Source organism: Rhagoletis zephyria, unplaced genomic scaffold, assembly GCF_001687245.7.
Source record: "Rhagoletis zephyria isolate East Lansing unplaced genomic scaffold, Rhagoletis_zephyria_1.1 Rzeph_scaffold_00377, whole genome shotgun sequence".
Classification (NCBI taxonomy): domain Eukaryota; kingdom Metazoa; phylum Arthropoda; class Insecta; order Diptera; family Tephritidae; genus Rhagoletis; species Rhagoletis zephyria.
Window position 1 is genome coordinate 118,411 of NW_016157461.1, and position 21,970 is coordinate 140,380.

General features: G+C 35.2%; 2 protein-coding genes across 5 annotated transcripts; one reads left to right on the forward strand and one right to left on the reverse strand.

The window, feature by feature from the left end:
• Positions 1-211: 211 nt before the first annotated feature.
• LOC108359359 (spermidine synthase-like) lies at positions 212-9,061 on the reverse strand. Of its 4 annotated transcripts, none has more exons than XM_017611192.1 (2): positions 8,777-9,061; positions 212-1,024 (listed from the first exon to the last, which is right to left on the reverse strand). In XM_017611192.1, the coding sequence occupies exons 1-2, from the start codon at positions 8,911-8,913 to the stop codon at positions 292-294; spliced, it is 870 nt and encodes a 289-aa protein (XP_017466681.1). In that variant the 5' UTR covers positions 8,914-9,061; the 3' UTR covers positions 212-291. The 4 variants fall into 4 exon arrangements, with proteins under 4 accessions (XP_017466681.1, XP_017466682.1, XP_017466679.1 ...); XM_017611193.1 differs by lacking the exon at positions 8,777-9,061 and adding an exon at positions 5,194-5,404; XM_017611190.1 differs by lacking the exon at positions 8,777-9,061 and adding an exon at positions 1,338-1,416.
• A 4,562-nt stretch (positions 9,062-13,623) lies between these two features.
• Positions 13,624-17,427, forward strand: LOC108359355 (uncharacterized). Its single transcript, XM_017611188.1, has one exon. It carries the CDS (start codon positions 13,624-13,626, stop codon positions 17,425-17,427), a length of 3,804 nt encoding a protein of 1,267 aa, XP_017466677.1.
• Positions 17,428-21,970: the final 4,543 nt, after the last annotated feature.

Genomic DNA, 21,970 nt, shown 5'->3' on the forward strand with positions numbered 1-21,970 from the left:
CAGAGTAAAATTATTTATAAATGAGTAAATTGTCTACTTCTTTAAAACGCATGACCGAAATAGAGCTGCCGAAAAAGTGAGGTTAAGTTACCGACTAAACCTTCTTATTATTACCCCATGGGTCCTGCGCTTTTGGCTGTGAACCAGTGCAAGGTTATGGAAGCTTCCACATCAATTGTAGCATATTTTTAAAAAATGAATAAGAGAGGGCTTTCAAGCTCTCTACGAAATATTTATTTATCCTAAAAATAAAGAAAACATTATCAGATTTACAGTTAATTAATTAAAGGATTAATAAAAGGATGCTTCCACCCATCGAGGCAATGCAAATGCTGCGGAATGTACATTACTGGTATAATATTTCAACTTCATATTTTCTAATTCTGTTGAACTAAATTCCTTTATCGGCGATTTTAAATCTCTGTGGGGCTCGAGGCATCCAATTACGAAGCCAATGTGCCCACATGGATAACTCGGGACATTCGTATGGGCATATGCTACAGTTGAGAAATGCTTTTTGCAACTCTGCAAGGTATTTTTCACATGTTTACAGTTCAGCCAATAACTTCCGCCTTGGGAGCACACAATACCATCTGGTCGCAAAGCATTTTTCAAAAGTTTATAATAACTCTCCTGAAACAGAGACTGTGCAGGACCAACTGGATCAGAACTATCCGTTATAATAACATCAAATTCATTCTCGTGCTCTTTCATGTAAGCGAAACCATCTCCAATGGTAAGTTTAAGTTTAGGACTCTGGAACCCACATGCCATGCTTGGGAAGTATTTTTTTGAAAGCTCTATTACCCTCTCATCAATTTCCACTTGATGGACTTCCTCTACCAACGGATGTTTTGCTACCTCTCGTGCAACTCCTCCATCGCCGCCTCCAACGATAAGCACATTTTTAGGACTTTTGTGACTGTTCAATGGAAGAAATGATATCATTTCTTGATATGAAAACTCATCTCGCGTTGAACATTGAAGGATTCCATCTAAAACAAGGCAAGTTCCATACGTCGACCTAAAATATACAAAATCAGTTAAATTATTATGGCTATAAATGGGCGATAGAAATAGAAATAAAATAAATAAATTAGTTAATAGCAAATATCACTGTGCGATAAATTGAAGGTCAAGATGTGGGGGGTGAGAAATCTTTTTGGAGAACGGGCGAGCTTATGATAACCCCAAAGAAGTTTGACTCATCGAGGGCAAAATAGTTTTTGAATGTCAAATTAAGTGTGCATATGAGCTATAATTGTACGAGTCCTACACCCTTTTTGATTTCATAATTTAGATTTGGCTGAAATGGCCGCTGTGGCTGCCTGCAGGACCTAAGTTCAATCCCTGGCCGAGCAACATCTGAATAAGAAAAACTTTTTTCTGACAGCGGTCGCGGCAGACAATGACAAACTTCCGAGTGTAGGTTTTGGACGATACTACTCACAAGTACGATACCAGCAATAATTTTTGTTCCTTTCAGGGTATTTTTGGCATCGATGGCTTTAACGAAATACTCGAGTAAAAATATCGATACTTTACCTCGATACCCCAGCATTTTCAGTAGTTGTCACTTTTGTTATTGTAGTGGTATTTTTGCTATCTCTATTACTGTAGTCGACAATAAATAATATATGGGTAAATTCACGTCAAATGTCTCAAACGCGCTGAGCGGTGCAAAACAAGCTACTTTTCGCCTAGCTGGGAATCAGACAAAAAATGGGAATCAAAATTCGAAAAATATGATTTCTCTTTATTTTTCTACAGGCTATCCGATAGTGCTATGTGTTTTCGAAAACTATCCCATTTTCATGGCGAAGTTCGAAGCAAAAATTTATTTGTAATTTTTCGCAATTATGGTCATTTTTAACTAATGTTTCATTTCATTTTCAGTTCAGTGTACGAGCAAAAACCGTTGTGCCACCAGTAGTGTGATTCACTAACTTTTTACAATGCGGCTTGCCGAGTTGTAAGCCAACAATTTTGGTTGTTTGCAGTAACGATTGTGCGATTCGCGAACTCTGCTGCCGCTTAAAGTGTGTTTGCATTTGCTAGGTTCAGAAGGCGCAGCAGTTGAGCGCCTTCTGAACGGCTTGATACATTAGCTGTCAAATTTAATTCTCAAACAAACCAACATGTTGTCTCAAATGATCAGAAAAATATTACGATCATCTAACACGCAACTGTTCAGTTGATCAGAAGTACACAACAACGCGTTCAGAAGGTGCAATCGCAAGAGTTACTGAGCTGTTGCGCCTTCTGAACGTGCCCATTGTTCAACTTTGCGTTCCACATTTGCGTTCAACTCAGCGCAGGGTCGCACGAAAAAAAGTTGAATGGCTAAAAATATAAAAAATATGAAAAAATATCAAAATATTCGCCATAAACAGGTGTTTGCATTGTTCAACTTTGCATCCAACTTTTGGTTGAATGGCCTTTCAACTAATTGATTTCAACAAAGTTGGTCGCCAGCCAACATTTAGCCATTCAACTTTTTTTCGTGCAACCGTGCGTTGAGTTGAACGCAAATGTTGAACGCAAAGTTGAACAATGCATACACTGCTTAATGGGCACAAATTCGTTGTATATGCCAAGGCGCTCGTGTGAGCACAAAGTTCGCAAGCGTTTTATATGGAAGAAAATGCCCAACACTAGGGTTGTTCGACTTCACTAGAAAGTCGACTTTCGACTTTTCGATCGATTCTGTGCAGTCGACTTTAAAAGTCGACCGATCCACCAATAAAAACCGACTTTTTTAATAAATAAAATTATTATTATACTCTGCGTTTAACCCATATATTAGCTATAAATGTAGGGTTCAGAATAGGCCAAAAATATTACGATTTACTAGTGGTCTTTAGAGTAGTCTGTAATTTATTGAAATTCAATTTATTTATTTATTTATTTACCTGTAAGACTCAGTCTTTTGTAGTACATCAACAGCTTTCAATTACAAAATTAAAACGCAAAATCGTCTGATACAGACTTATCTTAAATCTAACGTAAAAATATAATAGCAATAAATTTAAATACAAAGAGTTATCTTAAATTTAAAAATAAAATAAAAAATAAAATAAAAAATAAAAATTAAATAAAAGTAAGATTAAATTGTAGTCATTTAATAGTCACTCATTGCAGTTGGGAAACCCAAAAAGAAAAACACAAAGCAAAAAAAACAAAAAAGATGGAGAAATAAATAGAGAAAAGAGAACTGTTAAATTGCAATCACATTTATCGCACAGAGGTGAAATACTTGTGTATTACTTTCTTATAGTTGCTCCTATTCAACGCAGCTTTGATAGTATCAGGAATGGAATTCCACAGCCTCACAGCATTAACAAAAAATAGCCGAGATGAGGGCAAATAGGAAAATTTAGGGATAATCAGATTTTGATGCCTACAAGACTTAGGTAATTCTAACTTCTCGTGAAGATATTTCGGTGCTTTGAATTGTATGAGCTTGTAAATATATATACAGTTTCTGGCCGAAAGATATTCAAAAATGCTGCATCCAAGAATTTTGTTTTTCCAGAAAGAGATGTGGTCATATTTTTTGAGGCCATAAACGTAACGCGAGGCCATGAACGCAACATCAATTTTGTGATATGAAGTAGAATCAAGTTTACTATACACAAGCTCAGAGTACGTAATGTGTGGTACAATGAGTTGAATTGCTAGTTTTCTCCTAGTCTCTAAAGGCGTGAACGAAGCTGACATTCTCAATCTACGTAGAACAAAATACACATTACTAACAACTTTATTAATATGGTCAGAGCAGCTCAACATAGAGTTAACAACGAAGCCTAAGTTTCTAACTTTGTCAGTAAACGTAAGGACACTATTACCAACAAACATTTTTGGAATATCCTCAACATGTACAACATTGTTACTAATGGGTAACACATATGACTTCGCAGCATTTACGCAAAGACAATTATCACGGGACCATTGCGATATTGCAGACAAGTCACTATTTATTTTATAACACAAATCTTCAACAAGACCGACACGGCTAGACAAATACAATTGATTGTCTTCAGCATAGGCATGGACATTAACATACTGACAAACAGAAAATACATCAATGACAAAAAGACTAAACAAAAGGGGACCAAGCACGGAGCCTTGCGGCACACCGGAGGCAACAATACAGGATTTTGATTACGCAATTGGCACATCACCTTTTGACTTCTTCCCTCAAGGTAGCTGGTCATAAGTTTAGCAGAGCTATCGGAGAATCCAAAGTAATATTTAAGCTTTGTACAAAGCAGGTCATGATTTACTAAATCAAACGCCTTAGTAAAATCAAGAAGGCAGAGAAGAGTTAAGTCACCTTTGTCAAACTGTATTCTTATGTCGTCAAGTATTTTTAACATAGCTGTAGAGCAGCTATGCTTTGGTCTAAATCCTGACTGCAACGGAGATAAAAGATTATTTTCTTGAACGAATGATAAAATTTGCTCTGCCATCAAAGACTCACACACTTTTGAGAATACTGGCAAAATGCTTATTGGCCTGTAGTCACTAGGTTCAGAGGCGGTATTCTTTTTAGCGACAGGAATAATCACAGCTTTTTTCCACTCCGTTGGAAAACACGAAGTTGTGAAGCAGTGATTGATTATATGTGTGAGAGTTCCTAGAATGAATGGCAGCACAAGTTTCACAAACTTCAAGGATATACCATCCTCACCAATAGCATTAGACTTGACGCTCATAATTGACTTCATAACTTCTGCTTCTGTATCTCCATTAAATTGAAACTTTTGAAAATTTTTCCAGTTATACAGCATGAAAATGTTGGTTGTGAGGGTTTTTAAAAATTACATTTTTGAAAAATAATGTAAAAATGTTTAAATTTTCATAAAACAAAATTACGGACAATTTTTTTAAAAATGTTGCCTTCCGATAGAGCAGAGGTGGCGGGTATGGGTAGAAATATAATTGCCACTTTATAAACATGGGATAAATATGGCAGTAGCGCAGACAGCTAGTGGATTGGGATTATCTACACGACTAATGTCGCATATTAACTGGAATTCTGCCAGCAGCGTTTCTATCGGTGTTTAAAATTTTGCACCTTACGGATTGGTCAAATTCGAACTAAAGACTGTCTGTAGAAATTTACATAAACTCATGCAGAAAAACTTTCTTGCATGAAATTTTTAAAATAAATACCTATGTTTACCTTACCTTATTATTAACTGAAGATTGTGGAGACAAACGATTAACAAATTTGAGGAATTTGTTTTCATATAATAATTTTATGCGCTGCTCTTAAATGATTTGACAATGTTGTTGTACTGTCATTAAAATTCATCTCTCTACCACAGTTTTCACATTTCACTTCAGTTTTATTGGCAATTTTTTTTAAATACGACCAAACAGCACTCCGCGCCCTTGTTAGAAGATCAGTTTTTATTTGCAAATAAATTAAAAAAAGTCGAGAGTCGAAAGTGAAAAGTCGACTTCAGTCGACTTCCATAAACTGAAAGTCGATCACTAAAATTCGACTTTCAGGAGTAAGAAGTCGATTTTGGTCGAAAGTCAAAGTCGAATTTGCTATCCCTACCCAACACCCTCCATAAAAAAATTCAAAAAAATTAATGGTAACCTTTAGCGACTTGGAACTTGCTTTTTATTAGTCTAAAATTGAACGGGCTACAAAACTGCTTACCCGAAAATTTTATAAAGATTCTGAGTAAAAAGTTCGAAATCTTGGTGAAAATTTATTTAAGTTAGATTGATTTCTGTGCAAGCTTTGAAATTTTTATTCACGGGGTTTCTGTTGTTATATAGGAGATGGAACTATTAAAAATAAAACTATTTGGAATAAATAAATGCACATAAGTAGCAAACAACATAATTTTGAATTTTTCTGCCATATTTTACTCGAAGCTGTAAATAAAAAGCTTACAAAAACATTTAAAATGAAAAATATTGTTAATATTTAAAAATTCACTGTATGCACATACATATTTATTTTCAAAGACTGATTTTATTATGCTAGTGTCTTGATGATTATTAAAGAAATATTTAAATATGCATATACATATATGATATCTATATTTTTAATAAACGATGTACACGTATTAAATTGAAAACGTAAGATTAAAAAATAGACTTATCATCTTTTAACTTCCAGTTTTCTATATTTGTGTTACGCCCTATTGGAAAATTATTACCGGAACACATATAGACAAGTTTTAACAAACAATTTTTTGTTATTTAATTTATATTACTTGTTAATAGTGTGATGAAATGTGTGATGGCCGCTGTGGTGTAGTGGTAAGCAGTGCGCGCTTCCACTCCGCAGCAACTGGGTTCAAACCCTGGTCAAAGCAACATCGCAAAAATATAGAAAAAAGGTTTTTTCTTAACAGTGGTCGTCCCTCGGCAGGCAATGACAAACCTCCGATGCATTTTTGCCATGAAAAACAGCTTCTCATAAAAATACAATCGCCGTTCAGAGTCGGCGTAAAACTGTAGGTCCCTCCTCTTTGTGTGACAACATCAAGGCGCACACCACAAATCGGAGGAGAAGCTCGGCCAAACACTAACATATGTGTAAGCGCCAATCTATTATTATTATTATTAATAGTGTATTCTGCACCTAAAATCGCATATACTCTAGTTTCAAACCTTGTGCAACATTTAAACAAAATTCAACAAACTTTCATAAAACTTCAAGTTTTTTATCAGAATAATAAACAAATTATGTATGCAGTTTTGTAGCCCAATGAATTTTAATAAAATAAAGTACAAGTTTGATGTTGCTTGCTTGCCCGAAGTCGGCCGGACAATTTTTCCGGGCGAGTTGTAAAAACTGTCAAACTGCCAAAAGAAAAGGAATGATTTTAGACAAGGCGAATTTATATAAGGTGGTGTTACTAGCTCAGCTGATTTTGTGTATGTGTTTCGCCGCACGGCTTCCGGTATCAAATTGAAAAATTTTGTTTGAATTTCTACACACACTCTTACAGATTTTGACAGTTTATGCCGCCAAAGCAAAAACAAAATACATGTAATTTTTTGTTTCTGCTATCACCTTATATTAATTCGCCTTGATTTTAGACATTCAAATTTTAGCTAATCGTAAATTTATAATTTTGTGCGATTTGACGTTGACGATTGACACCTGATGTGGAGGGCAGTTAAAATTGTGTACACAATAAGCGTATTCTTGAAATCTTGCAAAGCCGTTGCACGTAGCATGGATGCACGAATGCGTAACTTGAAAACACACAACAAATACATGGGAAACAACATTTCCTATCACTGAAAAATATGCAAATTCGAAATCCAGGTGTATATTTTGCAAAAAAGCATAGCAATATAAATGCGAAAACAAAACAGTGTGAAATTTTAAATATAAAAATTTTCATAAACGAAGCTTCAATGATAATATTTCTAAAGAACTTAAAACATATAGTAAAATTGAAATAAAAATCACACCAATTATAGATTTCTATATATGTATGGATGTATGTACATTGCCGCTTTAAATTATTGACATAGGGAATTTTTCACAAAAAACATAAAAAAATATCTTAACTTCCTGCAAAACTTAGGCAAATTCGATAAATTTGAATACAAGTTGGCATTTTAGTATAACAAAGTTCTAGTTTAAAGTTAGTAAAAAATCGTGTTGATTTTTGGGAATTTCTTTGCAGGTAGTTTCTTACAAACAAAAAAAAAATTGTCGAATATACTTTGTATTTCACTCATTTTAACCGGAACACAATTACAAATTTTGCTTCACTATACGGCATATAGATCGATTAGTAGATAGAATATGTAAAATGTAAATATTTAAATAGTTCTACATTTTTTACAAAGAAATGTCTACATTTCTTACCAAAACCCGGGTGCCGGGACCGGGACATAACTCTTAAATCCGGGACAGTCCCGCCAAAAACGGGACGGTTGGCAACCGTGGGCGTGAAAGGTTTCGTTTTGACTGATTTCTTCACATACTGAACATCCAAAATACTGTCTAAAACAAATTAAGTTTGCACATTGTCTTCTAATAGAATCAAGCGAATAATAAAATTGTCTGAGCCATAAGCCCCGGCAACTATTGCTCCATTTTTGTAAAATGATAACACCCAAATTCATAAACTATAAAGAAGACTTTAACTGCTTTACAAATCGAAAATTTGTATGAAATCTCACTTTATAGAGCTCTATAAATCTATTTTATTTTCTATGAATAACGCCATAAATGTATTATTATTTTTCACTTAATGAAATGAAAAAATAAAATAAAATATAATTGTCAGATATTAATTCGCCTTTGGGAATATTGTCAAATGATTTCGCCTTGATTTTGATAGTTTACGCCATGATAAAAACATTACAAGGTAAATTCATTCTCTCATTTCGCCGGCCATGACTTTTTTCTGACGTTTGCCAACATTTTAAAATCATATAAAATTGAAAATAAAAAACTTAAATTGTTCACAATTGTTGTTGTTTGAGGTTGAAAATGAGAATGTGTGTGTGAGTTTGAGTTTTGATTTTAAAATTATATTGTTGGCAAACGTCAGACTGCCTCTCAATGGTTTTACCTTGTTATGTTTTTATCATGGTTTACGCCGCCAAAGCAAAAACCAAATACATGTAATTTTTTTTTTGCTCTCCTGTTATCTGCTTTTCACAAAATCAGTTAAAAAAGTGATACAGTAATCTATACTTCATTCTTCATAAGGGCTAAGCAGAAGCATACATGTGAATCTTATTGAAATAAAAGATTTAAATAAGTAGATGTACTCACGTTTCTATTACTTTAATCTCCTGAAATCTTGATTTCTCTTCGTGAAGAATTTTATTTACTTTTAGAGAAAACGCTTGGCCTGGCCACAAGTCATTTTGTAATTCACTAAACCAACCCTTTAAAATTGCATCCACCATAATGAAAGTTAAACACGACGCTCAAAAACAATAGGACTAAATGGATTTCTCGTTTCGAATTGTTATGTGACCCATAGCTTCATTGATTATTATAAGAAAAACGCAGATAACGAACAATATTTAAAATATGTATTCCTTATCTGTTTTTTGGGGTGTCAGGAAATTGCTATAGTAACCGTAGCACCGGCCGCCCTGTAGAGAAATACATACAATAAAACATTCAAGTGTTGATATTTTAAGCACAATTGCGCTTTTATTATTCCAATTAGTTGTACAATGTACTAAATTGCACTTAATAGGCTTTCAATATAAGTCGCATTTGCCTACCTGATAATTACTGATAGTTATCAAAGACTATCAGCTTTTGGCGTTCGCATACGCAAAAAAAATTGCAAAGTAGGATGAAGGAGAGAGCAAAGAGAGATGTCATTTTGAGAAAAATTGTTAGCTTCTGGTGAACAAATTTTTGCCAGCAAGAAAATCAGTTGATCAAAAACAACTAGCTGGTATTTAAGCAAACCAAAAAATTAAATTTTAGCATCTTTGATGGTTTGCATGTTAAAAATGATAAAATTTAAGTAACTAAACGACGCTAAAAAATCACGAAACAAAAGTTAGTGCAGCTTGTAGGACAAAAAACAACCGTTATGTTCGTACTTGGAAGTTTTCATCAGGTAAAACTAAAAACCCTTAGGTTGCCAATTATGTACATATGTAGTATTTGTCTAAAAGTACATTTAGTTTCGAATAAACTGATACATCACTTAATGCAATTGCATACAAATTTTTCCAAATTTAACAATTTAAGGAAAAATACAGTCTTGAATTTATTAATGTATGTTAGCAAAAAATTGGTTTTTCATAAAATTTCAGGAAAATGGGCGAGGCACCGCCCACTTATATCATATTGTAACTTATACTTTCCTTCCCGAGGAAAGTGTTTAAAAGAATATCCAAGTTTTATTTAATCCGCATCTCGCGGACAATTATCAGAAGTGAACTTTTGTCTCTTAAAGCACGAAAAAAAGTTGAATGATGGAATATTAAAATATGAAAAAATATCAAGATATTCGCAATAATTCGCAAAAAGGTGTTTGCATTGTTCAACTTTGCATTCAACTTTTGGTTGAACAGTCTTTCAACCAATCGCTTACAACATAGCTGGTCGCCAGCCAACATTAAGCCATTCAACTATTTTTCGTGTAATCCTGCGTTGAGTTGAACGCTTAAGAACTAATTTCACAATGACGTTTTGGCGTTGCATCAGCCAGTGGATTGATGAAATGCCAATGCTTGAGAAATGCAGTATTGTTTTCTTAATTTTTAATTAAATAAAAAGTGTACAGAAGGTACGGGAAAGACATCGTTGCACTTTATGCGTTCTGGGATATTGGAATGCACTTATGTTTACAGCTGTTTGAGGTCTGTTTTTTGGTTTGATCTTCGATTGCAAATAATTTAATTAAGAATGCAAAAATGCTGCTGTCAGCATTTTGGCCATTCGTTATTTTAACTACATTTGTTTACGCTAACTTTGGGTGGCTTTTAGTTTGATATTAAACTACAGAAGTTGTTGCGTTATGATTTTAATTAAAAAATGAATGTAAGCTTTCTGTATTTGAACTTTATTGTGTACAATTTGTATTTAAATCGTTATGTGTGGTTTGCTGTTAACTTGTATATATCAAAAACGACTTCACCGATCTCGAGAAATTTGACATACAAATTGTGCTTAGCTTAAGGAGGCTGTCCGTGCTCCACCCACATAACGGTAGTTTAAAAAAAACTCAAAGCTAGCTATATTTTAGGGGAGCAGATTTTGTTGTTAATTAATAAATAATAAAATAAAAATGGAGGGTTCAGGAACTAATAGAAACCAATTTTCATGTTGTACTCGACCCTACCTACAACGTGCACTAAGTTTTGTTTCGGTGTATTTCATGATTTGTTTTTAGCATCGTATTATTCGCTCAGTAAATAAATTGCGTCAGGGTAACACTTTGCGATCAGTTTTTGTTTTAAATTTTAGACTTTTTACTGTAAACAAAAATTCTATGAACTGTATGTTGTTATCTTATGAGAGGATATATGGCATTTGGACGGGGTTTTGCTGCATATTTCTTAGTGGAGATTTTAAACGATATCTTTCATTACAACATCGCAAAGTTTTTTCTACTATTCAACAGTGGTCACATTCGGTCAAAACATACATTATACTTGCTCCAAAATAAATTAGTATTGAAAATAGAAATATCGGATAGTGACCCCGCCCCTCCTGCAACGTAAGTTTTGAAACAAAAAAAAAAACTATGTTTCAATAACAACTAAAGCCAAACTACCGATAAATGAAATTTTCATCAACCATTTATCAATAAATTATAGTTTCCCTTTGATTGTTGATGCTTCCAGCAGGGTAGGAGTATGATGTATTTCGGAATTAATATCCGTCATCATTTATTAATTTCGGTTTCTCACGTATAATTTTTCATTCTGATTAGCTAGTTTTTTTCGTCCGTGTTTATGCTCAGAAACGCCTTGTTAAGTACGTCGCGGTTAATGTATGTACATATAGTTATTTATATATATAAAAAAGGATGTATGTATGTATGTATCTATGCAGCTTATAGACTCCGAAACCATTCAGCCGATTTTGTTAAAATTTCCAGGATAGCTTCATAGAAACTCGGAGAGTGTTCGTGTGAAATGTGGCTATTTTTGAAAGAGTTGCCACCTGTCAGAAAAATAAAATTTATTTAAATATGCAAGTAAAGTAAGTATAGATATCAAATGGAAGGTATTTGAGAAATATATTTAAGAAAATTTACATCAAAAAATATTTTAATAAGTGTTGCCACCTGGTAAAAAAGTTAAAAATAATGAATATCTAATGCGATTCACATCAAATATTGCAATATGGGTATCAAACGGAAGGTATTGGAGAAAGATTCACGCCAAACATATTTTTGAGTAGAGTTGCCACCTCTTTCAAAAAAAGTTAAATGACATACATGTGTGTATTAAAAAGTATTTCGCAGGATACGGGAGCTATTGGGAAATGTTTCAGTTAAGACCAATTATCGTATAGAGTGTCCACATACTTAAGAAAATAAAATCGGATAATATTTTTAAGAAATACCAAAGATTTAGAGTGTGATAAACTTTAAAGTCTGTCAAACCGAAAGCTTACCAGAAAGAAAATGCCGAATCCAAATTTTTAAATCTATATGTGAACATATGTATGGATGTTAATGCCAGAGTTGTGTAAATTTTCACCAGGTTGCAATTTAAAAACGGAATTTGTTTAATAGTTAAAAACCAAAAAAGTACTCAATATTAATGCATAACTTTTGTTTCTTATTGAATAAGGCTTAAAAAAATATAATAAAATTTGCAATAAAAAATGTTGTAATATTTTTTCCTAATGCGCATACGAGATTTTGCTTGCATAATTTTCCTAAATTTGGGTGTATAAATTTTGGTATTTTTCCACAACATTCATGAAGAGAATACCTACATAGAAAACACTTTGTTACCTAAGTTCACATAAATAAAGGGTTTAAAAATTTCAAATTATTTGGGAGGAAAGTACCTGCAGAATTATAGCATTCGTTTTTATTTTACGGTTGAAGGTAGTTAAATATTGTTTACAAGAGTATATTTTGTTTCCCAAGTTTACCTAAACAATGGCTTCATAAATCTTGGGATTTTTCCACAACATTCTTGAAGAAAATACCTACGTACAAAGAAATTTTTCTGTATACACTAATTCAGATAAATAAGAGGTTGCGAAAGTCTACCGATTTTTTTTTAATTTATTGCAGGAAAAGTACCTGCAGAGAATATCTTCTGCTGTTTGCACACGTTTTAGCATAGATAAAATATAAGGATTTTTAATCTTTTTAAGTGGAAGGTACCTTCAGAGAACATATTTATATTGTTTGCCTGAGTTACATAAATATAAGGTCGCATAGCTAATACATTCGCTCATAGCAAGTGTAGACACTGCGCAAACGATAGTGAATTCTTTTTCATCTGAGATCAGTTCAACATACAGAGTATTATTATTTACATTCACAAAAAAATAAAATCATGCCACCAAAGAAAGCATCAATTGGAAGAAAAAACCCCAAAACAAAAAAGTCGAATGAATACAGAGCGGCGGAAACGGAAGATCAACGAAATGTCCGACTTCAACAAAATCGAAACAGAGAGACAAGCTCGAGAAATGTGGAAACGGAAAACCAGCGGGAATCTCGCCTCCAGCAAAATCGTGTGAGAGCTTCAACCTCCAGAGACGCTGAAACCCTGGAACAACGAGAATCTCGCCTACAACAAAATCGTGTGAGAGCTTCAACCTCCAGAGATTCTGAAAATCCCGAACAACGCAACGAACGGCTTCGCACTAATCTATCACGATTGACCCATTCAAGAGAAAGAACACATTTAATGTTGGCGGCATACAATTATGACAAAAACAGAGACTACGAAAATCATGCAGATGTCGCCATTGGACCGATGAATAAAGTTTGTTTGCATTGCCATGCTTTGAAGTTTGCAAAGGAATCACCAGGAATGTGTTGTTCAAATGGTAAAATAGTTTTGCCATCGTTAATTGAGGCACCTGAACCACTACTTAGTTACCTTTCTGGCACAACTCCTATTTCAAACCACTTTTTGAAAAACATACGCAAGTACAACTCTTGCTTTCAAATGACTTCGTTTGGAGCAACGAAAATTATATCTGAAGGCGGTTACATGCCAACATTCAAAGTTCAAGGCCAAATATACCACAAAATCGGTTCATTGCTCGCAGTGCCACAACAAGATGCGAAATTTCTGCAAATTTATTTCACTGGAAATGATGCACTGGAAGTAGACAAGCGTTGCGCAATTAGTTCTGGGATCCGACGCGAGATCATTTCAAGCTTGCAGGCAATGTTCCATGAACAAAACAATTTGATTCGCCTTTTTAAAACAGCTCTGGATCAAATGCCATCAGATGACTATAGTGTTGTTATTAGAGCAGACAAAGCTCCTGCTGGTGAACATGAAAGGCGCTTCAATGCTCCAGTAACAGGGGATGTTGCAATTGTAATAGTTGGCACCGAATTCGATCGACGTGACATCATTATCCACCGGCGAAATGCTAATGTGCAGAGAGTATCGGAAACACATCGATCGTATGATGCACTCCAATATCCAGTGCTGTTTCCCCATGGAGAAGAAGGATATCATTTCAACATCAGGCAAGTCGACCCCAGCACAAGTGAAGCGACGACAAAGAAAGTGTCCTGCATGGATTATTATGCAAACCGCATTATGATTCGTGGAAATGAATCCAATCATATCTTAAAATGTCGTGAATTATTCCAACAGTTTATTGTGGACATGTACGCGAAAGTCGAAAGTGAACGTCTTCTTTTCATTCGCTTAAATCAAAAGAAGCTGCGCGTTGAAGAATACGTTCATTTACGTGATGCAGTTGCTAATGATGGAAACATTGCTGACATTGGACAAATGGTAATTTTACCTGTAACATATACAGGAAGCCCGCGGCACATGCACGAATACGGGCAAGATGCTATGACGTACGTTCGAAAGTATGGACGACCAGACCTATTCATCACCTTCACTTGCAATCCATCGTGGAGTGAAATAACCGAATTGCTTTTTGCAGGCCAGAGCTCATCGCACAGACATGATCTTCTCGCTCGAATATTCAAGCAAAAGCTAATAAGTCTTATGAATGTCATCACGAAGAATTTTGTTTTTGGAGAAACCAGATGCTGGATGTACTCAATTGAATGGCAAAAGAGAGGCTTACCACACGCTCACATTTTGATTTGGTTGAAGCAAAAAATTATACCTACACAAATTGATAGCGTTATATCAGCCGAGCTTCCAAATCAAGCCGAAGATCCCATTCTTTTTGAAATAATCAAGAAAAATATGATTCATGGGCCATGCGGTACTTTTAATCCTAATTCACCATGTATGCAAAACGGCAAATGCACAAAGCGATATCCACGTGAGTTGATTACTGAAACTCAAACTGGAGGTGATGGATATCCTCTGTATAGGCGAAGAAATCCCACTAATGGTGGATACACAACTACTATTAAGATGCGAAGTGTAGATATCGACATAGACAATAGATGGATCGTGCCATACTCGCCACTACTTTCAAAAATGTTTAATGCTCACATCAATGTTGAGTATTGTAATTCAGTAAAGTCCACCAAATATATTTGTAAATATGTTAACAAGGGCAGTGACATGGCAGTATTCGGATTAGCAAATCGAGGTGATGAGATCACGCAATATCAAACAGGGCGCTACATCAGCAGTAACGAAGCAGTATGGCGGATATTTGCATTCAATATTCACGAACGATATCCAACGGTTCAACATCTCGCTGTTCATTTGGAAAATGGTCAGCGGGTTTACTTCACCGAAGAAAATGCGCAAAATAGAGTGGAGCAACCACAAAAAACAACACTGACTGCTTTTTTCGAATTGTGTACATCCCAAAATTTTGCTAAAACGTTGCTGTATCAAGATGTGCCCAAATATTATACTTGGAACACATCGACAAAAAAGTTCAACAGAAGAAAAAGAGGTGCAATTGTTCCAGAGCATCCTGGTATATATTCGTCCGATGCATTGGGACGTGTGTATACTGTTCATCCAAATAACGCCGAGTGCTATTATTTGCGGTTGTTGCTGCATACAATCAAAGGGCCGACATCGTTCCTTACATTGAAAACCATCGACGGAGTAGAATGCCAAACGTACAGAGAAGCGTGCTTTAAACTGGGCTTACTTGAGAATGATCAGAATTGGAACACAACTCTGACCGAAGCATCACTCACGTGCCATCCAAAGCAAATACGAACTTTGTTTGCGATAATTTTAACAACATGCGCACCATCGAATCCTCGACAACTGTGGGGAATGCATCGTGAAAGCCTCAGTGAAGATATTCTAAGACAAGCACGTACAAGCGATCCAAGTCAGGAATATTCGGATGACATTTTCAATGAAGCTTTAATATTAATGGAGGACTTATGCATGTCAATCAACAACAAAGCTCTTTGTCAACTCGGTATGCCAGCACCGACACGAGATAGAAATGCTGTACAAGACAGAGACTTGATGCGAGAACAGCAGTTTGATGCAAATCAGCTTGAACGATTTGTGCAAACGCAAAAAGAGTTTTTAGTTGACGATCAGAAAAAAGCTTATGACAAAATCATGCAACGTGTAACCAAAGGAGATGGCGGAATTATCTTCCTAGATGTTCCAGGAAGTACCGGGAAAACTTTCCTCATCAATTTAATATTGGCGTCAGTTCGAATGCGAAATGGGATTGCAGTAGCAGTAGCATCATCGGGGATTGCATCAACACTACTTGATGGAGGACGTACAGCGCATTCAGCACTTAAGCTTCCATTGAATTTGCACCAGACCGAAACACCTACATGCAACATCAGCAAAAACTCTGGTATGGCCATAGTCCTTAAAACGTGCAAAATTATAATTTGGGACGAATGCACCATGGCACATAAGAAATCGCTCGAAGCACTTGACCGAACTCTGCGAGATTTTCGTGGAAAAGACCAACCGATGGGAGGCGCTCTTATACTTCTTGCAGGTGATTTTCGTCAAACATTACCCGTTATACCACGATCAACGCCTGCAGACGAGCTGAACGCGTGCTTAAAGGCATCGCATCTGTGGAACTATGTCGAAAAAATTACGCTCACAACAAATATGCGAGTGCATTTGCTGCAAGATACGTCTGCCCAAATATTTTCAAAGCAACTTTTAGATATCGGAAACGGTAAAGTTCATATTGATCGCACAACAAATGAGATATCATTTTCGTCCAACTGTTGTCAAATGCAGCAGAGCATTCAAGACGTCATCGACAGAGTATTTCCGAACATAACGATCAACTACCGAAATCCGGAATGGCTCCGCGAACGTGCAATTTTAGCTCCGAAGAACGATGATGTTAGTAAATTAAACGGTCAAATTCAATTGAAAATTCCAGGAGAAGCAGTCGAATATAAATCGATTGATACAGTAATGGACAAAGATCAAGCTGTTAATTACCCAACTGAATTTCTTAATTCTTTGGAGCCACCTGGAATGCCTCCTCATTCGTTGGCGTTAAAAGTTGGATCACCAGTGATGCTTATTCGGAACTTGAACGCGCCGAAACTGTGCAACGGAACCAGAGTGATAATAAAAAAATTAACACCGAATTTGATCGAGGCAACAATCATCAGCGGTAAATTCAAAGGCGAAGATGTGCTGATTCCACGTATACCGATGATTTCCAACGATTTACCGTTCGAATTCAAGCGGCTTCAATTCCCTTTGCGTCTTGCCTTTGCTATAACTATAAATAAAGCACAAGGGCAATCATTAACTATTGCGGGTTTGGATTTGAAAAATTCGTGCTTTTCACATGGCCAATTATACGTCGCCTGTTCACGAGTTGGGTAACGACAAAATTTATATATTTGCACACCAAATGAAAAAACTTAAAATATTGTTTATCTGTTAGCATTAAGGTAAATAAAAAGGTCTTCAGTTTCAAAACTCTAAATAATGTGTCTTTCTTTGGCGTAGCAACGCGCGCCGGGTATTGCTAGTTTAAATTATAATAATTCAATACTTACAGAAATTTAAACTCTCTTCCATTGCTTCAGAGGCATTATTACTTTTGAAGGAGCCTATTTTAACTCGCTATAGTGCTTCCAAAAAGAAGGAATTCCTCCGCTACTTCCCATTTTTCTTTTTTCTTCCCTGCCAGGTTAATGTATTTATTAGAACGTACTCACATACTTAAATTTAATAATAAATCTTACCTGAACTTTTGGGTCAAGTTATTAATCCGTGTGCGGAGCTCTTTAGCGGACAGCACAATATTGTGACGCCGTTGTAGCTCTGCACACATATTTTGGTAAATATGACCGTTCTTATGCACACCTCTGAGTTTTTGTATGTTTTCACGCCATATATCTATTATAAAGTGGGTTTCATCCCCTTTTATATACTTGCGTTTTTTTTACTTATTTCCATGGCCGAATATTTCGATGGATTTTTGATGAATGAGCAGCTGACATCTGTCATTTTTGGATATATTCAGTGCGAAATGACCATTCATAATAACAATACCACAAAATCAGAGCCTTCGAAAGCTGTAATCTCTCTGCAAAAAATATTTGGTTGCTCACGTAGTATTTTTAAGAATATGTGACTTGGTCTACGAAAAGGGAGCTTACGTGCGAAAACTAGTTTTCTGTGAAAAAGCTGTTAAAAGTAAGCAACTCGTTTCGTCAGTTTCTCATTATCTCGTTAATTGTTCTCCGCGCCGGACGTCCAGTAAGTGTTGTTGTTGGTCCAGTAAGTGTTGTTGTTGGTCGGAATATTATTATAGTTCATCGTGTAAGTTGCTAGTGTGGAACATTTAAAAAAGTAACACTGAAGAAGTGACGTTTACTGTTTCTGTTGATTATCGTCTTCGCATTTCGCATGAAATGAAACATGAGTGTTGATGAGGAGTTCAGTGCCGTATACGGACAATATTTCCATGAAAAGGATGATGAAAACTATGAAGAGAGCGATGATGATGAAGACGAATTATGTTTATCTCAGGCAGTAGATGATACCGAACAAACTTTTGTTAAGATGGACCTGTATGTTGTTGATGTAAAGGAGGAGGAGCTGGTAAAAAAATTTATTATTATTTTTGGCCCATAATACGTTTTTCTAGTGTATAATCATGTCTTTATAGCTTATAATTCAATGTATTTTGTTCATTTCCAATAAATTATATTTTGTCGTATTTTTACTCTTCTTTCTCTACATTTTTAGTACACTTCTAAGCAAGTTAGGATTTTCTGCTTTTCACCACGTGAAAAAGCATCTCATCTTCCATCCGAATCAACCAAAAAGTGAAAATTGATTTTTTGACACCTAAGCCCCCTTTCCGTAGACCAGGTCACATATTATAATATTTGGTGACAGACATATGGGCATTTCCATGGTGGCGCACGTGACAGTCGTACGATTTCAATGCGATACAAAAAAGGAATACCATTTGTTTTCTTTAACTTTTTTGAGCCATTGTATAGCACATAATTAGCTCTATATTCAACCGAAAAATGAAATCAATCGAACTGCTTGGTCCTGAAATATAAGCATTTAAAGAGAGTGTCGTTACGTGACAAAAAATGGAAGTTGATTTTTTCTTTTCTTACAAAATCGCAAAACTCTGCGAATTGTGGATGGCTATTTTCATGAAACTTATTTTAATATGATTTGGAGCAATTCTAGTTGTTTTTAGAGTTTTTTGAATTAATGCAAATTGTTTCAATTCTCTTTTACAACCCCAAGTGTGAAACGTGACGTGACGTGGCGTCACGTGACATAAATTTCCATCGTTATATTTTTGTTAATATTGCTTTTAAATGAATTTTCAACGCAAATAAAACATGTATTTTATGTAGAATATACTTTATATTTTGACTTCAGCGCCAATTCAGGGTCAATTTATTAGAAATCTATGATTTATTATGTTTCAACCACATACGCCAAATTCGAACCAAATCGGACCATAAATACGGTTTTTCGAAATATCTCGACCTTGGCACCATCTAGGAAGACCATTTTATGCAAACATGATTCTACTTACATAGCCAGTATATATTTTAAAAAGCAGACAAATAGGCCCGTAAATGCGTTAGATATAAAACTTTTATTTTTTTTGTCGTGGTGGACCTTCCGCTGGAAACACCCATATGTACCCAATCGTACCTCCCAAATCCGAGAATATTTTCCAACCGGTACATGGCGCCATGTGGCCAGCCAAGATAATCCAGCCAACCTCGGTATTTGGTGAATTCCCCACTCTGGTGGCACGGACCAAAATGGCTCCCTTGCCACATGGATGCATGGCCATTTTGCATGCAGAGCATCTCGACCAGAAAAGCGCAAGGTGGAGGTATATCACGCTATCGAAGAAGAGATCAATTTTCTTGATCGCTTTTCTTCTTTCTCTCGAGCACTCAGCGTGACTGCGAACATGTTCCGCTTCGTGCACAATGCCCGCCATAAATCAAAGGGGTTAGCTAGAATCACTAATCCACATCTGACACATAACGAATTTAAATATGCAAAAATACGGGGAAACCCGCAGTTGCTGACCAAGAGGACTAATCCAAACCAGCGCAGCAAGGGGCAGCAAACGCATGCCCCCTGGGACTTGCGGGATGGTGAAGCCTCATGTGCCAGTCAGGACCAGGCAACCTGGCCAGACTTCGGGCTACCCCGTTGGGCGCCATCTGTTATGGTAGGCGTACATTAGGAGCAGTAGTGAGTGCAGGCGGCATGACACAATGGAGTGCACCGTGGCTAGTGATTTCGGCTGGGCGGGGTTCTTGCCTTCACCACTGTTCCCTGCGCCATAGCAGAGAAAAGTCATGCCTTGTCAAACGTCTTAACGGACGGACACACAATTAAAAATTCAAAAATTCACAAAAAAAAAATCCGTTGACGCAAACAAGAAAAAAAGCTGAAAAAGAACGTTGAATTTAAAATTGAATATAACTGAACATCCAAAGAAAACTAAAAACCAACTACGAAAACTAAAATGAAAGGCAATGAACCAAACAAAAAAAGCTATGGCCGAATATAAGGGCGCCACTGGTGGAGTTGTGAAGCCCAGTGCTGGCCCACCCTCATCCATGGCTACCGTTGCAACCTAATGTCGGTAACCCCATTGCAAAATTCCTACTGTGCCTTCCTAAGTAAAGAGGACGGTCAACATTCACATTTAAAAAATTACAATTTATTAAAATAATTCATTTTCTTATATCTAATTCTTAAAGCTAATCATCCTAACGCTAAGTGTTCTAAGTCTAAGGTAGGAAAAGTAATAGTAGGTAAGTATTATATTCGAATATTATTTGTAAAGTCCTAACACTAAAAAAAGGTAACTATGCTTATTAACTAAGTATGTGTTGACCTTAAGCCTAAGGTAATATATGAATCGTACGACTATAATTAGGGTAAGTCAGGTCGGTAAATCCAGTAAGAAAATCCGGTAAGTATATCAGGTATATATAAGTATCAAAGTAAGTCTAATTCTAATGTAAGATAAGGGACCTAGGCGCTAAAGAGCGAATACTAACTTAGTTGTTCTCTTGTATTCTGGTGTTTCTTTTCTTTCTTCAAATAGCTTTTACTTTTAATCTCACAATACTTAAAATAAACCCTTTTTTACGGTAGAAGCTAAATAGTTGTTTTTATCTTATTATTATTGATTTAACTAATTATAGCTTTATTATATTATCTGTGGCCATCTTCTTTTATTATAATGTAGTATTGTTTATTTATTTAAAGTTATTCTAGCTGAATTATTTTATGTCAATTTATAGGTTATTTTCCTTTTATTTAATTAAAATTAGGTTATTTAGATTTTAATAGATTGTAGTTATGTTGTTTTATTTAGCGTTAGTTAAAATGGTATTTAATTTTAATTAACTTGATTGAATTTTCATTTGATTTAATTTAACTTAAATTAATTCAATTTGAGTTAATTCAATTTTATGTGAGTTATTTATTTAATAGGTGTGTATAGATTTTTCTTCATTATCTAAATTACCGAGGGATAAGATATGTTTCAATTAAAAATCACCTTTTCTCGATGTGTAAGCATAAGTGTACGTACCTAGTATCAGGGATTCGCACCTATAAATATATTACTATCAATTTGCCATGTGCTCTTACTTAATGTCGAGGTTATTCAATGAATTCTTTTACTATCTTTTCTTCTTTTATCTAATTTGCATCTAATCTCAAGTTTTGTTTTGATTTATATTTTACAGTTGAGTTAGTTAAATACTTATATTTTAGTTTGCCTTAATTAAACCTTGATTGGTAATAGTTGTAATTATAGTTCCAAATTCAATCCCACTTTTATAGCTATTCCTTCCTGATTAGATTAAATTCCATATATATATATATATATATATGAGTAATC

Excerpts from the sequence above, each read along its gene's own strand:
- LOC108359359 (XM_017611192.1), bottom strand. The coding sequence starts at position 8,913 with ATGGTGGATGCAATTTTAAAGGGTTGGTTTAGTGAATTACAAAATGAC. Across the intron at positions 1,025-8,776 it reads GAGATTAAAGTAATAGAAAC|GTCGACGTATGGAACTTGCC; the intron begins GTGAGTACATCT and ends TGTATATTTTAG.
- LOC108359355 (XM_017611188.1), top strand. The coding sequence starts at position 13,624 with ATGACTTCGTTTGGAGCAACGAAAATTATATCTGAAGGCGGTTACATG.